General features: G+C 33.7%; 1 protein-coding gene across 1 annotated transcript in view; it reads right to left on the reverse strand.

Moving 5' to 3' along the window:
* Positions 1-11,989: 11,989 nt before the first annotated feature.
* The window catches only part of LOC126853622 (trinucleotide repeat-containing gene 6C protein), a 37,227-nt gene continuing 31,870 nt past the window's right edge, over positions 11,990-17,346 (reverse strand). Inside the window, exon 18 of the mRNA XM_050599481.1 lies at positions 11,990-14,992. Within this exon, the coding sequence (XP_050455438.1) occupies positions 14,979-14,992 (14 nt within the window). The 3' untranslated portion in view covers positions 11,990-14,978. The remainder of the gene's footprint in view (positions 14,993-17,346) is intronic.

A 17,346-nucleotide genomic window follows, 5' to 3' on the forward strand; every position in this document is an offset into this window, starting at 1 on the left:
TAAAACAAAATCAAGCCTCTCTAAATTTAAAAAAATGACGATGATCGCATCCGTTCTTTCGAAACAGTTTTGTTTTCCTTTTCCGTTTTCAATCAATTATCTTACACATGTCTGTGACTTATCAACTCTGTATCTCTCTATCTCCCTCTCATTCTCTCTCTCTCTCTCTCTCTCTCTTTCCCTCTCTCTCCCTTTCTCTCTTGCTTTCCTTCTCACACATATAGCACGATACAAAAAACACGTTACAGAATACTTTTCTCTGCTATTTTTTCATCTGTTTTCATCTGCACGAGTACCTGTGCATCGAACTAAATTAAAAACCATACAAAACTTAAAAATCTAATTAACTACAAACGGAGAATTAATCTAACGCTCACAACACAGTATTACATATGCGTGTGTCCATGTGTATGTTTCGTTATTTGTATGTATAGACCATCATTAATGCGTGTGTGTTATGTCTTAGAGTGCTTTCTTACTAGCTTTACTTAATACTCGTGTTCATATAATTGGCATAATATACTCACAATAATGTTTCTTAATAGTAATAATAATAGTGATGGTGATGATAATGATGATGATGATAATGATAATAATAATAATATAATATAATATAATATAATATAATATAATAATAATAATAATAATAATAATAATAATAATAACGATAAAGAAAAAAATGATAATGACACCCATAATGACGACGACGACGACGACGACGACGGTAACGACGACGACGATAATGACGACAATGATAATATATATCTATATATTCATATCTTTATTAATGTGTGTGTGTGTATATATATATATATATATATATATTTATATATCATATAGTATATCGCCGATTAAATATACTTTTATATTATTGATATATCTGCGTGTGTATATATATATGTATATATATAGATATATAATATATAAACTTTTATTTAAATTCATTTACTTAGATCTAATAAAACTATATATTTATCATACGGTTACATTGTCACATTTGAAAAGTACTTGTCTAGAGCATAGGGATGTTGGCGTTTCACAGATTCGTTTCAGAGCGGAAAGAACACTAGTGCGCCTACGTCACTTCCTACTGACTCAGTTCGTCCATAAACCGCCGACGCTCCTTTCATAGAGACTTCCCTTCTTTTTCTCCTTTTTCCTTTTTTTTTTTTTCTCTTCTTTTTAACCTGGATATAGAGACTTCTTATATTCTCGCGTCGCGCGACCAAAGGCGCTAATGCAAAGACGATGCATCGCCGCGCAGGCGTTTGCGATTAACGTTAATCATTTCATACCCTACATCGATTACACGACAGCGAGAAACATAATGAGAAACAAAAAGAAACCTGTCTCTCCTACCATATACTTAGTCCCCATAGTCTCTAAATGAGAAAGCTAGTCGTCAACGCGTACGTGACGTACACACCTCTCAAACTTACTCGTTTCGCAGTTATTTACGAGCCTATTTGCGCGAACCCGAACTATACGGTTTTACTTGGGAAAGTAAAATTTCAGTCATAAGAGAGAGAAGATGATATATAGCCGAGCTAGTATCCGAGAACTCACTTGTCAATCGATTCGTTACTTCCCGTATAGCGGCTAGTAATCATTATTATTCCGTTCAATCATACTTTGTGTGTGTGTGTGTATGACGAGAGAATATTCGTTTATAGAGAGTGTCGGAATTAGTCGAAAAAAAGCGTATATCCCTTGAGCATTGATAATCTTTGTCCGTCAATTTGTATTTCGCGTCTTGGCGGAAAAGCGCTCGATCACATTATATATAATCTTCACGATTGTTGCATAAGCCATGTAAGTTTCAACGTCCGACTGACGTCTCTCGAGTGCAAAGGGTTGAAATAAATACTTATTTATATAACGCGACAATCAATAGTGTCAACGTGTGTTCTACATCTATTATAAAAAATAATGAGTTATCTCTAATTTATGCGAGAATTATTTAACGAGAAGCATTCGTAAAGTACGTAAACGAGTGAGAAACTCGACGACGATGCAAAGCACATTGCACTTTTCGGGCAAAGTATATAAAATAATATGTAGTAATAAAAAAAAAAAGCAGGAGGCACAGTATTTCTTCAGAAAACGACAAAGAAGATCGGCATTTTCGAGATACTTTACGATATGCTCGACGATAGAGAACACTAAACGGAATTTGTTTCACGAAGAAGAAGAAGAAGAAGAATCGCACATTCGGGGCATATTCGGGGTCTTAAGGCCACTTCGTCGATCTAATATCCTATGTGAAAGATCGCGTGAGGGACGAGTTTGCCGCGCGAAATCTCACAATTGCATTATAATATTTTATCTCTTCCGATTGGAGATGGCAAAAAGTATACATGAACGAAAACTTGGAAAGGAGGTACAATTAATTTTTACTATCTCCTAGGAATTTGTTTCTGTGAATGCGCAATCACGTGGTCAGCAAATGCAAATGTGGACTTTCTTCTCACATCATTTCAACTTTTTTCTTTCTCTCTCTCTCTCTCGTTTTCTTTCACGCTTTCGTTTCTTCACACATTCTCTCTTTCTCTCATTCTCTGTATTCTTCTCACACGGATAAAAATATTAAGGCAAAATATTCATAACTTACACATAAAGGACGTTTGATTATGTTCGTTAGATGTCTCTCTCTCGTTTAAGAGTTAGTGTTGTTATTAAAAATACTCGCCACTTTAGTTTACCATTATGAGATTAGTAACTTAGCGCCTAAGTGTTAGCCTTATCGTTACTTAAATAACGTTTACGCCTTAAAAAAGTCATTGGATTGAATGCGTTAGCTTGTCAGTTTTCAAGCTTCGCATATTTCTTTTTGTTCTTTTCTTTTTTCCATTTTCTTGACTCTCGCACCTCCCTACATACTATGTGCCCTCGTGCTTGTCGTCTATCATCGTTCACCGCGAATACCGTAAAGCTCCTCGAAACGCAATTAGCGATTAAATTAAAATCCGGATGAAATTAAACTCTGTCATTTAATTGATATTCAGTTCTGTATCATATGCACTGACATTTCCTATTAGCGTGAAAAAAAAAAAAATAAATAAATGCAAGTCTCATCTTCATTTAAATACCGAGCAAAATTCTTTTTGTCTCTCTAAAATTGCAATCGCAACTCCCGTTTGATCGTGCTGCTTTTGTGTCTCGTTTTACTCCGTCGCGTTATTTTCCGCGTTCTACGGTTAACCTTTGTTGACCCTGTACACTCGAGGTGGCTCAGTCGACCGGGGAAATTCAGGGCGACGTGTTCATCGAGAGCGAGAAAGCTTTCACCGTCACCCCACGGGAAGCACGCCGTGGATTCGAGTCAAAAGCAGCTCGAAATTCCTTCGAGCGAGAGAAATAATTTTTCGCCGTAATAACACTTCCGTTCACGGTGTCACGCACAGATCCACGGAATTCACGCAAGGATATTCATATTTTTCGTGTACGTCTATGCGAACACTCATGCAAATTTCGGTCGATAAGTAATATCGGAAAGAATGTCCAGCACAATATCATTTATACATACTGATGTATATAAAAATGTTGCGCGGTGCAAACGCGCTGCCCTACGTTTCAAGGAATGAGTGCGTCATATAGAATATTTTCCTGCTTTTAGTCTTTAGTATGTCATGTTGTTCCAGACGAAAATATTCGTATTAATTGTAACATTGTTTTCAAATCTGTCCATTTACAATTTTTTTGTTTCATATTTGTATTACTGATTAATATTTACGATTTTTGTAAATTTTTTTTTATATTTCAGTAATGTTTTATTAATATAGAAACGCGATAAAATTTTGCATATACAAAATAAAAAAAGTACAAATAAATTATTGATCATTTTCCTATTTGATTCTGTACGGATATTTAATTTAAAAAATTGACTAGTATAACTATATATATAACGATTTTTTTAAAAATATCTCAGAGTTTTTAATCCAATCATCCTATCGATAATCGACGACCTAGGTACAACGATCACCGAAAGAAGAGTAAAGTCTGAAGAAAAAAGATTCGTGTGAGATCTAATCAGATGTCAAATACCATTATTATACCATTTTTTTAAAATATATAATACCATTATAATATCGTTATAATAACCATGTCAAATACAGTTTTTTCGCTCGACACCTGCCAAGGTGTCAATTTAACACACGATAAAAATGCTCATTCCCTAGATATCAAAAAATGAACCGTCAATTTCGGGCGTCTTTTAATTATAATTTTGATAATTCGTGATTATTCACGTTTTAAAACGTCAATCTCGTTCAACGAATCAACAAAAAAACACTTGAAATTCACGATAATTTTTATATTTAATAAATCGAGATTACGTCAATCGCGTCGATGATGTTTATGAAAAAACGAATGAGATTATTACGGAAACTTAATCGGTAAGTAAAGTCAAGATCGACTGTATATACGTTATCACAAAGCACTTTCCCGTTTCTCAACGCTTTTCGCGATGTTCAAGATATGCGAACACATCGCGTCTCTTATCTTTTTAGAAGAAAGTTTTTTTTTTTTTCTCTTTTTCTTTTTTATTTTCCTTAGAAGAAGCACCGACTAGGTAGAGCGATATTACGTTCTCGAACTTCACCGTCTAGAGATTAGAATACGATCGAAAAATATGTGCGAATTGATATTGAGATTTTTTTACATTATTGATCCCTCGTAAGTGCGCTCGCGATCGATCTTACGAAGTCGCCGGCCATTTATTTAATTCGGTCGTCGCGATTTTTCTACGTCTTGAAAAAAAAAAAGGACACTCGATTTAATCCTTCGAAGAGCAATGATTAACATCGAGCTAGTTGGAGAGAGCCGACAAACTCTTTCAGGTCACAGTCGAAAAGAACGCGATTTACAGTCCGGTGGCTATCGATTGCTATTGGACAGTATTTATATCGCGTATGTGTGATAAATACAATGGTACGTCCATAATCCCGCCGAGATAATACTTTAATATGAGATACAAAAATTCAATCAGGTATTTTTCCATCCATTCGATAATCAGATTCTTCCGTCTACTTCTGCCAAGTAGTTTCGTTTCTATACTGCGCGAATTAATGTAGCAAAGCTTAAATCTAATCGCAGATAAACCCTAGGAAAGTACAGAATACAGAAATACACCGCTATATCTCCTCGTGCTTGTCACGTGTATATTGCACATTTATCGTCGTTATGTCCTTATAGACAATGCTGCTTATAATCGGTTCCATTACATTATCATACGAATCACAAGGAAATGAGGACTAAAGGCCTAAAATAGTTTCGTGTAATCACTAGAAAAATCAAGACTGTCACGGAACTTATCGTCACGCTCAATTAATCCTTAATCGGCATGAACTTATAAGATTTCACTTAGCGTAATTAGTCAAAAATTTATCACGCTGTTGGTATATGGGAAAATGCATTTTTCACGTATTTTTTCTTCGTGAGATCTTCGAAATTTCACGTCCAATACTCTTTACATCTTATCAGCATACTGGAGAGAAAAGTGCCTTCGCACAGCATCAGTTAATTAAGGTTAATCAGTTAATTAACAGCGAGGAGCAACGAGAGAAAAGACGATTGGAAACAAGAGACTCCTGCCCCTCTCTCTACATAAAGGCGATAATATCGGGACGATATCGGGGCGACTCCTTCGCGATCGGACGCGCATAGGGACGCTTGATATCTATCGAGGCTTTCGTCTCGGGGTCGCAAGAACACAGATAGAATCGCGGAGCGAAATTTGTACAGACCAGCGACGAGAGAGTGGCTATTACTAGATGAAAGCCCTGCGAAAAGCTGCGAACGATACTCGCGAAAATCAATGCTTAAGTGCGTGTATCCTTTCGAATTTATTCGCGATCGTGATCAGTCTCGATATTTCGGAGACACGTTCACACGAATTTTCTCTCTCCTTTTCATCTACGTGATTCCCCTCTCCCCTTCAGTCTTGCTAGATCGTTCATTAATCTGATAAAACGCGCGTCTTGGAAAGCGCGATGCCTCTTATTGTTAGACAGATTGTGTGTGGCACTTAATAGAGACAGTCTTCTACGACTTTTTTCAAATAAACAGAGAAATAACGCAGAAAAGGGAGATTTAAGATGGAATTATCCAGAAGAACGTGAGCGAAGCCAAGCAAAATCTTTCAAGGTATAGTCACTTCGCGATGCAGATGTTGAAAGATTCTCGACTGCAAAATCGAAAAATTAACCGTCTATAACCCGGACGACTTTTAGAAAAGATGAACTCCCCTTTATATATTTTCATATCGTGTGGAAAATTCTTTACACATATGTGTACCATAAATTTACTAAGTTTTATTACCTTTTCTAGTTTAATTACAGCAATACATTATCGTATCACTAATTTTCTCGTACTTATAAAAATCGTTTACACTGATATCAGGGTTATAGAAAGTTAATCATTGAGCGTGCCTACTGAATCCTGGCGGTTGCATTACCCTAAAAATAGTCTGCTTACTTTCTATAAAAGTATTACGATGTCGTACGCGATTTGTGCTCTATCGATGAACTCAAGATCGTTTTCTCTTGAATCGAACACGTCGACAAAATAAGGATGTAGTAATCGTCGACCGCATCTCATGCAAAACGCGTCCTTTTGAGAAGGCTGATCCCGTTTCCTAAGAAAATAAGTAAAATTGTGGCTTTTTATATAGCGCTTCGGAGGTAGGCAAAGCGTTGTTCCGACTCACGAGAAAAAAGAATAATTGAAAAAACTCTCGCTAATCTATAATTTATCCTAGAGCTTTTTTGTACTTAACGATTACGAGAGATTAAATAGCGCCATTTCGAGTAATAGCAAAGTGAAAATAGTGCTTGTATATGCCAAAAACGCGCGCGAATCACGGCGATGTAAGTATAGCGACAATAATTAGCAATAGTAATGATGGCATAGAAGAAGAGCAGCAGAATAATTTAGTAATAGCCGTATAATAGTAATAATAACATTATAATATAACGGTAGCAATAGTATTAATACGGACAATAAAGAGTAAGAGTAGTGATATAGTGTACTAACACAGCGACGATAGTGTAATACCAATAGTTATTAGCAATGATAGTAATAATATAGAGCGTCGCGTTAATAAAGAATAATGACCATAGCAACAAGGTTTCAATTCCGTAATGAATGTCTTTGACGGTAGATTTTGAGATTACGGGATATGAACACAGAAATTCACGCAAATATACAAAGTAAATACCCTATTGTGATATTTCATCCGATATGCTCAAAATCTCCTGCAAAATATATTTCTGCGCCTTGTTTTTCTATCTTTCATTTTTTTTAAATGCATTGTTTTAATGTCACGCAATTTTCAAAAAAATATTTAAAGAGAACGATAGAGTATATCATATATACCTTTAAGCTATTAAAAGAATTAAATCTAAAATAATCCCGAGATATATACAAGATAAAACATTATCTATACGTGTAAAGTATCACCGATAAATAGAAAAAAAAAGCGTTACAATTGATGATCAAATATTTTGTCAAAGTAGTACATAAAAAAAAAAAAAAAAATAGAAAAGAATAAGTAAAATCGTGAATACTAAGAGCAGCCATTGACGTACAGAAAGACTATTATAAATGGTGTTGACTTCGATCAATGATAATTCGATAATAATCGTAGCGTGTATCGATTACGGGCAGACAAATTTATTGCGCGATATTACGGACCATCGTATGAGAGTTACTTCGTCCAAGACATGTTATCTCATGGTGGGATGTAAATTGTGCGCGTGTGCAGCACGCGCGGACGTAACTTCTGGATCGTTATTGTCGGTAACGGTATTAGATCGTAATTCACCTTGTTTTTCTCAAGATCCAGGACGAGCGAATTGGCAAGACTTCGGTTTAATTAATTGGCGTCGATCGGCGTGTTTCGCGTGTTTAGTAAATTCGATCAGTCGCGCGCGATATTGCCTCCGAAGCGGATTGTGTCAATTTTCGGAAAGTTAGAGGTTTACGTTAAATTACATATAGACAGCCATTAGATTACATAAAGTGCTAAATTAGACAGCCATTATTGCTAACATTATTATTATTACTACAATAATACTTATCATTTAATATTAGTGTTATTATTATATTTATTACTGAGGATCAATAGACGTTTTCGATCGACGAACTCTCGAGATTATCTTAACGATTTAATAGATACACAACAAGACCGCCTTGATAACGTTTACGGGCACTTACAGATTGCATCGAGATTGTTATTACGGAACACAAAGTATAATTATCGAAGACAGTAAATAATTATACTAATAAGCGATAAACTAACTAGAATTGATGCGATTAGTATTGTTATTGATATCATAAGATATAGAGTCGCGCGTATATTCGTCCACCTCACCAACGCGATGTAGTCGAATAAATAAGTAAATAGTGTAGAAATATATATATATATATATATATATATATATATATATATATATATATATTAATAAGTGTATTTCAGTATGCACAGGAAATTCTCGTTTTTTAATACGAAGCGTGTTATCGCTTTTAAGCGTTCAATCTTATCGTTTCACATTTGATTCAATGTCACATTTTCAATTTTCCTTCCGCGCGAAGCTACAAACTTAAAAATCTTATCTAAAAATAAGTAAATCAATAATAATAAAATGAAATACGTTATAACACGTGCGGTAACGGTAAAATGATAATACATTGAATCCTTCCACTATCGTCAAACATCTTATTGCATTGAAGGTAAAGCCTCGCGCTATACTGAGCTTGAAATAAAAATTAATTAGAATTAAATTATATTTAAATCGGCAATTATTGAACATTACTTTTAGGTAAATGTTGTTTCTTAGGTCGATAGAGATATGAATGTTTTTTTACCGTATGATTATTTTAAAATGTACAATTTCCTTATATAATTTATAAAAACAAGATATCAGGCATTTTTCTAAATCGTTTATAAAAATAAAACTTGAGTGCAAATAAAACCTAGTCAATAAAAATCCGGAATAAAATCACACATAAATTTATAGCTTAATATCGAGAAATCTTTTATCGTAATTTCAATCAATTCACTCGAAGAGTTCGCATCGCCGAATGGAAGCCTTAAAAATAATTCAAAGACATCGAGGATTGTCAAAAATAAAATTTTGTCATTTCTCAATATCTAAACAAGTATCTCAGTCAAGAGAGATTACTCGCACTTTCAAGAGAAGAAATCTTAATAATAATTTAAAATCGCAAGGTAAAAGTAACATTTTGTTAAAAGAGTATTCTTACGAAAAATAAGATGCCCCCAAATAAATACATAAATATATCCCGATTATTATCGTTAAAATTGATTAATCGTTATATAGAACCTACCACGATCTTAATATATTTTCAGTTGATAGTTTTAATTTAATATCACGTCACATATTTTAATACGTATCGCTTGAATTTTGGTTTCATTTTTTCGGTCCTATATTTCATTCGAAACGAATATCGTTCGATAAGTCCTTCGATAAAGCGCGAAACGTCACTTGAAAAGAAAGATCAATCGGAGCCACGCTCTGCGCATTCTGTCGACGCATTCTAATTTCGATTTTTAAGGAACAGAAGTGAGAGATTAGCACGCAACAAATATCACTCCTCTTGTTCCGAGAAGACACACCGATGGCATGTTCTCGGTATAAGAACGAATTGCGAGATGAAATGCCAGATGATCTAGATCGCTGTATCAACATGAGGATTAAAGTGCGAAGAAACGGAGAGGATTATATCGATAATCAAGGCAGACTCAGCAGACGCGCGATGGCGATAAAACTATGACGATTAACAAAGCACTACGATAGAGCGATATTATACGGATTATTACAGACAGTAGAAAAATAAGTATGAACGCTTACGGACTAAGATGGCAATGTGATACACTTATAATTTTGCAGACTATTCTCGTTTCCGGGAGCGACAGCCCTTTAAATTCTTTTTTCTTTTTCTTTTCTTTTTGAGGGAATTAGGCTAAAGACATCACCCCCCGGTTAATACAAACGAAACGAGGTAAAGGCAGGAGAGTAAAGGGGACGGGCAAAGAGTACTGTCTCAATCTACAAAATCGTCCCCGATGGTCGATGACTTCAAAGGGATAAATGAGAGATTTGGCGCGTCGATGCGCAAAATCCCGAATGGAGTGCGTGAAATCGCCGATGGATGCTGGATATATATTGCTGGAAATATACGTTTGTGTGTTGTACGCAAAGATTACCGAGATACTTTATAAAACCCTTACCACCGGTTTCAGGTACATCAAAACACAGCAGAATGCAGCTAACTCTAGTAAAAAAGACGTAATAAAAATTGGATAGCATAGTGCGTAAAAAATGAAATAAGCAGCTTCACATCCGTAGAAGTGTGCTGCTGTAATTAAGAGTATAATCTAAAATTAACGTACTTATTCGCGAGGGAAAGAGCGGAAGGGCGAGAGAGGGAAAATGCGCGAATAAAATAGTACTATTTCGCGTAAAACGTGCACGTACTCAGAATTAATGCAAAAATACATAGCAGATTGACTGATTTCATCGGCCGTTACAAGGCGCGCATCAAATAAAGTCTCAAGAACAGAAGGTGAATGAAAAATTGCAAGTAATCCTGACTTGCGATCTTATGTGTGTCCCAATGACCGTACCTTATTTTCCGCTTACGACGATCGCATCGCAATCGATGATGACAGCGCGACGTATCTACGATCATGTGATTAGATATCTTGACATATCGAGAAATGATACTTCATTCAGCGGTATATCAAACATGAACACTATAGAGCATACATAGACGAGCGTGAAACTTATGCGAATCACGGATATGTATAACTAGAATAAGATTTGTATAACTAAAGTGCGTTTACGATTATAACTAACATCCTTACAGATTTGAGATTGAGTGGAACAGAAATGCGCGAGAGCTCTTCTTTTACAACCTTCCACGCGAGAGCGTAGTACTTTTGCCCGACGAATGAAAAGAAGATTAGAAAGGGGGAGAAGAAAAGGGAGGGGAAGAACGAACGGAGATAGAGTCTATAGAAGACGCATCCCTTTGGATTTCACGACGATAGTTCCCCGAAGAGTCTATTCTAAAACGCGAAATCTTATTGTACGCGCATCTTCGATTTCGCACATTTTTGGTCGTTTTCCCTATAACTCGTTTTTTTTTTTTTTCCCTTTTTTCTTTTGCATTTCTCTCTTTTGTTGATTTATCCACAAGACCTCCAAACACATCCCCGAATTATTCCTTACGTATGTAGATTTTTCTCCTTAAATCTCTATATTATAGATACCTTAAGAACTACGCGAAAAAAAGGACAAACGCCAACTATACTCGTTAGAATGAACGTCTGTCTTATCGGACAAGACACGAGAATATCACATTGCAGATGTATATGTATGTGTATGTGTGTGGGTTATATATATATATATATATATATATATATATATATATGTTAATTCTTCCTTTTTAATCTTAATAACTTCGTGACTTAAGAGCTAAGGAGTTCTTATATCGAGTTTTACAGTTTACGACGACAATGGGTGTGCGCATACGATATAGGTGTGCGTATATACGTACATACGTACGGAATACCGATCTCTTTTTTTCTCTTTCTTTAGTTTTTCGATCAACATCGATCATTTGGAATTTTGATATTCATCTCGATAATCGCAACGAGAATAAAACGCAGCACGGAAATTATGCAAGTCGACGAGATGTACGAGGACGAAGAATGAAGCGTCGAATATTTTAATTTGACAATCCGTGCGCGTACATATATTTCTTGCTTTAAAAAATATATTATTATGTTTGTGTGTGCTTTAACTATCGAGAGAAAAATAAAATAAACTAAAACTGTGGAGCTAGCATCGTGGATATCTCGTTCACATGCGAAGCACTCTAAGCATTCGTCTCTCGATACTCGAAATCGAGTCATCAATCATAAAAGCAATGTACGCGATTAAATTATATTTATTACAACGAATTTAAGTCTTCAAATTTTACCCTTTATTGCCATTTTATTTTCCACTAGAATTCTATTGAAATATGTACTTCGAATATCTATTTTCCATGTACAAGCATCTGGAATAATATTTTACGCGTGTGTTCTTTTTGCGAGAGTGAGAGATCGCAGTGACTCTCTCTCTCTCTTTTCTATCTCTCTCTTTTTTTTTACTTTTCTTCTTCAGTATCCAAATAATATATCAAAGATACCGGAAAAAATCAATCCATCGTTTAAATCGCGATTTGTAATTCTGTAAATTTCTATAAATTGGACGTTTATACGATTTTCTTTGACAGATTATGATAATTAAGACTAAGCGATCTCGTAATATTTTCACTGAAGGAAACGGTTTCGCGTTCTATGTCTCTTTCTTGATATTCCTTGTCAGAAATGACAGTTGTAAGCTAAATTACGCTCGTTTCGTGTGCACGCATGAAAAGATAAAATAAAAAAAAAAACAATAACTTAATCTAAAGTATTTATTTTCTTTTATAGACCAGAAGGATATGTAGGACAATTTTTGAACGATTTGTAATGTCGATCGTATCTAGATATTGATACAAGAGAATTAACTATCATTTTTCTATTATGAATGCTCTCGCCATACTAGGAATTTTGTATTAATAACTTTTCTTCTTTTAATACATCCGCAGGATATTCAGTCTATAAGACACAACTTTAATTACAATATTGGCATACACACTTCACAATAAAAATTCATTTTATGCGACAAAACTTGATTCTTACGGATGTTTTCTCTTCCGTGCGCCAGCGTATAACGCATTACGTAAGATTAAATCATTTCAATAAACCGCAGATTTAATTAGCTACCATTGATCCTTAAAAGATCAATAAAAGCTGCTCTGGCCTAAGAATATTTCACTAGAGATTGTTTCTCGATATCATATAATAAACATAAAAGCCGATAAATATTTTATTATTTGCAAAATATAATATGGATAAAACTTATTATAAGCGTTTTTTAAAGTAGCTGTAACAAACACATTCTGAACGAGATTAATTTCTTTCTTTATATGACTAATTAAAGTTCATTGTTCTAAAATGCTTAATATCAAAGTCTTTGCAGCAGTGATGTAACACCTTACCCGATTTTTAATACAATCATTTTACGTGGCCCCATAATACAAGCAATTTTTTCTTTCCAAACTATTCTAAAATTTCCTCTATTCCAAATCAACTTGCTTTTCTCTAAAATAAAATTCTCTTGCTATACTGTTTCCCATTATTCACAGTCACGCGACTACGATCGCATTAGTGAACAAGTAACAAAACGCGTAACATTTTTATTCTCTGCATACAAATATCATTGAAATAAAAATTACTTAAAAATCACAAAAGTTCAGAAAAAAATTTCGAATAGAGGAAACAATCGACGAGTTCGGAATAGAGAAAATCAATTGTATATTAAAATTGGCATGTTACAACTATTAAGAATATATAATAAATATATAATTCTCTTACAAGCTCGCACTTGAAATCGGCATAAATTCCTAAATATTTATATACGATACATATACATTACTGCCTAATAACTGTTTAACAAACAAATCTCGAACTACATAAGCACATCCTTGGAATAAATTGTTTCGAATGAGTACTGTAATCTCGATCTCGAAAATGCTCGGTTTTAAAATATTATTCCCACATATTTATTCGCATACCAAATAAATATCCAGATTTATAAATTTGTTTTTTCTTTTAAATGTTAATTAAAAACGTCAACTCATTAATGCAGCCTTTTTTCTTCGCACACACGTCCGAACGTTCTATTTAGTTTCTTTTTTTTTTCACATAAATTTTTTGGATAATTTTTCTTTTTCTTCTAATAAGCACCACATGTCTTTTATTCGCACAGAAATAACATCGCAAAACTTATATAAGAATTGATATAATTGACAATATAATACTTAAAAATAAGGGAGAAGAGCTCTGTTTTCATCAGAAATAGTATAAAACGCAGAGTGAGACTAGATTTGATAAGACTGAGATTTGTTTTTATATTGTATCAATACAATTATAAGTAAATTTGGATCTAACATCCCGAGTAATTCTTAGAGCCCGATCGTCGATACAAGATTAATGTCATGCAGGATTGTATGTATTTGTATGCGTATATATATCTCAGACATAATACTATTGCCTAATAATCAAAGCAATCCACAAAATAAGAACTTGAATAATCTCGAATAATAAAGTATATAAAGCACTTCACTGAAGTACGTGATTAAAAAAGCACTATACTTAAAACCTTTTTATTAATTATCTGTCATACTAATATTTAACAAATTTCCAACGCGAGGTATTGATTTGTTTATCTTCTAAATTAACTAATATTTGTCAATTTATCTAATAATGTCGAGTTTTTTCCGGTTAATTAAAATTCTTTTTTTCTATATGTATTATGTTATAGATGGAATATACAAGAAAATAGCCAACTTACGTTAACTTACTTAATTATCCAATTAATTAGTTTACTGTCAATACAATTCTATATAACACGCGCAAAACCGTTTGATATTTCTCTTCAAAAGGCAATGTTTCGATATCTCTTCGACATTTCTTTTCATTATCAAGATAAGACGGATTCCGATATACAAATAGAGAAAATGCACTGACTGTACATATATATGTGGATATTAAATTAATGATTCTATTATTATAAAAAATGCGCGGTACAATTCTAATGCGACGCAACAACAATATATTCAATATACTCAAGCAAGCTGGTTAAACAACTGATATTTACATTACGCGATGACGTTCGCAATGTAGAAGCACGAGTCGGTATGTATAGTATGTAAGCCCTTGAGGATAATTTTCCTGTGACCCGGAATCGAGCTTTGCGACTAACTGCAAACACAGTGGCGCTTTTCTAAGCATATAATTATTGATATCATCGGGAGTGAATGGATTTCTCTTATCGGATTCCTCCCTCATCCTCCTCGTACTACCATGGGTCTTCTTGAAAAAATAAATTGGGCTTGTTTTCATTACAATGATTGCAAAGCATATTTCTGAATGTCGTTAAGTTGGCTCGAAATTGCAGTTTGACTATGCGTGTAGAGATCCGAGTAAAATTTAAGCGATTTCAAGTGATATCATAGAAAGAGAAAAGAAAGAGAGAGAGAGAGAGAGAGAGAGAGAGAAAGTGGACTCATATAACTTAAAACATTTTATAAACGTGATCTAATTGAATAATTTCATTTCCAAAATTTTTCGTTTCGTCTCAAAGATTGCGATTTCAAGCGACTTGTTGTGTAAGAAATGTCAACGTAGTTTTTGACGCATGCAAGAGACAATCGGTCGCGATTGACTAAGACTATCATTGGCTTGAATCGCAATTATGGCTTACGAGAAATGATATATAGATCTGCCTTACGTAAATTAATGATATTCCAATACTATCATACGATGACTAATATTATACGAGAGCTAGAGTTCCTATTGCGTTGTAATACATAAGCTAAGTGATATAATACGGATGATATACTTATAAAACGTAAGATTGTAAATAGATTTTTTTTTTCTATGCTGCACTTCAGGATCACGGCTATAGAGGATCGTGACTGTCAAACGCGGCTCTATTGAGAATAGGCGAATCATCCTAACGATAAGATTGCTACCGCGGAAAGAAATACTGACTCGTTTAATATAAGCAGTTTCGTTATGATATTGCAGTCCTCACATTGCGGCAGTAATCCATTTAAAAAAAATCGCACAAGATAAAGCGATAATGTTCACTCTTGTGAGTCAAATGTTATTAAAGAAGAAAAGAAGAAAAGTCGAAAGTACACAATGATCAATTTTATATAACGCGAAAAAAAAGGCACACACAAATAAGAAATATCATTTGCATAAAAATATATATATATCAGTGAGGCGCAATGACGGTGTAACGGCAGTGCTATTCGTTTCATAGTAATTATCTCTTGGCAAGTTATTGCACATATACAAACTACACACACATACATACATTATACACGCATGCATATTCGCGTGTAATATGTAATGAGGGAGTAAAATACTGTCATATAAGATTATTTGTACTATTGTATCGTGAATTGGATATCGTGATATGGAATAGGTTTTAATTCACATATATAGTGCAAGCTTTTATATTCAAAACGATTGAAATTATTATGAGATAAAATTTTATATCAAGAGAAAAAAACTTTTGAGCTCTTTTTTCGAAATAGGATACAATCTTCGAAAGTTTTGCTTCCGTCAAAGATATCTCCGTACGATACGCATCGAGTAATAGTGTTTTAATTTTTAACACTTTCATCTTTCAAATTCATCTTATATCATTACAATTATTAATGCAGTGAGCAATATATTAATTAAAAAGCACTACCATTCCACCATCATAATCGCTATATTATAGTGAAGTGTTTCCGGCCAAAATCACATTCTGTATGAGACGATCTGACTGATCATGTATATGTATATTATCATGAACGTATGTGATCCCATCTAAAGAAGCCCCTTTTTCTTTCTGTGAATCTCTCTACGTATATTAAATATCTATTCAACCTAAAACTTAGCCTAAATATTGACTGCATAAATATTTTGTTTTATATAATATCAACGAAATAAAATAATTATATAAAATCAATAGAGAGAGAACATGTTTGTAAAAATTGATTTTTCAAGCTATCAATTATTTCATTTTATTTTTTAACTCCGATGATTAAATAAGATCGATAAATTATAAATTGATTATATTATGAATTATATTACATTATTAATTAATTATATTATTAATAACGTCAGAATTTCGTCTGTGATTATGCTTATTTTTGATATTTAGGAATCTTCAAAATTTTTTTACAATCTATATATGTACAAATTAAAAAACAAATTATACAAATAAAATCGTATGTGATCTCATATTATAAGGATCAAAATAATTTAAGAGCGCTTTTTCTCCGTCCCCGACAACCTATTTTTTCTTTTTCTACGTGTTTTGTTACTTTTCTATTTTAAAACGATTGTTCTGTCGTCAGGCATATCAGATGTGTGCGTGCATACATGTCAATGAATTTAGTTATTATCTTACATCCGCTAATCAGTCCATTTTCATCAAATTTATTTATTTATCATCTCGCAATTGTGTATGTGTATATATGACTGTGCATGTATATGCATAGTTATCGTGAAATGTATCGAATAATGAAAGGCAACGAGTCGGAAGGACTAAAGTTAACTTGCACTAGATTACATTTAAGCGATAGGCTGCACGTCGGTTGTTAAAAATGTTATCGTTTAAAAATTTTAAAGCTCCCTCTCATATTATTCCCTTATTATCTTATTAT

This window comes from Cataglyphis hispanica, chromosome 12 (genome assembly GCF_021464435.1).
Source record: "Cataglyphis hispanica isolate Lineage 1 chromosome 12, ULB_Chis1_1.0, whole genome shotgun sequence".
Lineage (NCBI taxonomy): Eukaryota > Metazoa > Arthropoda > Insecta > Hymenoptera > Formicidae > Cataglyphis > Cataglyphis hispanica.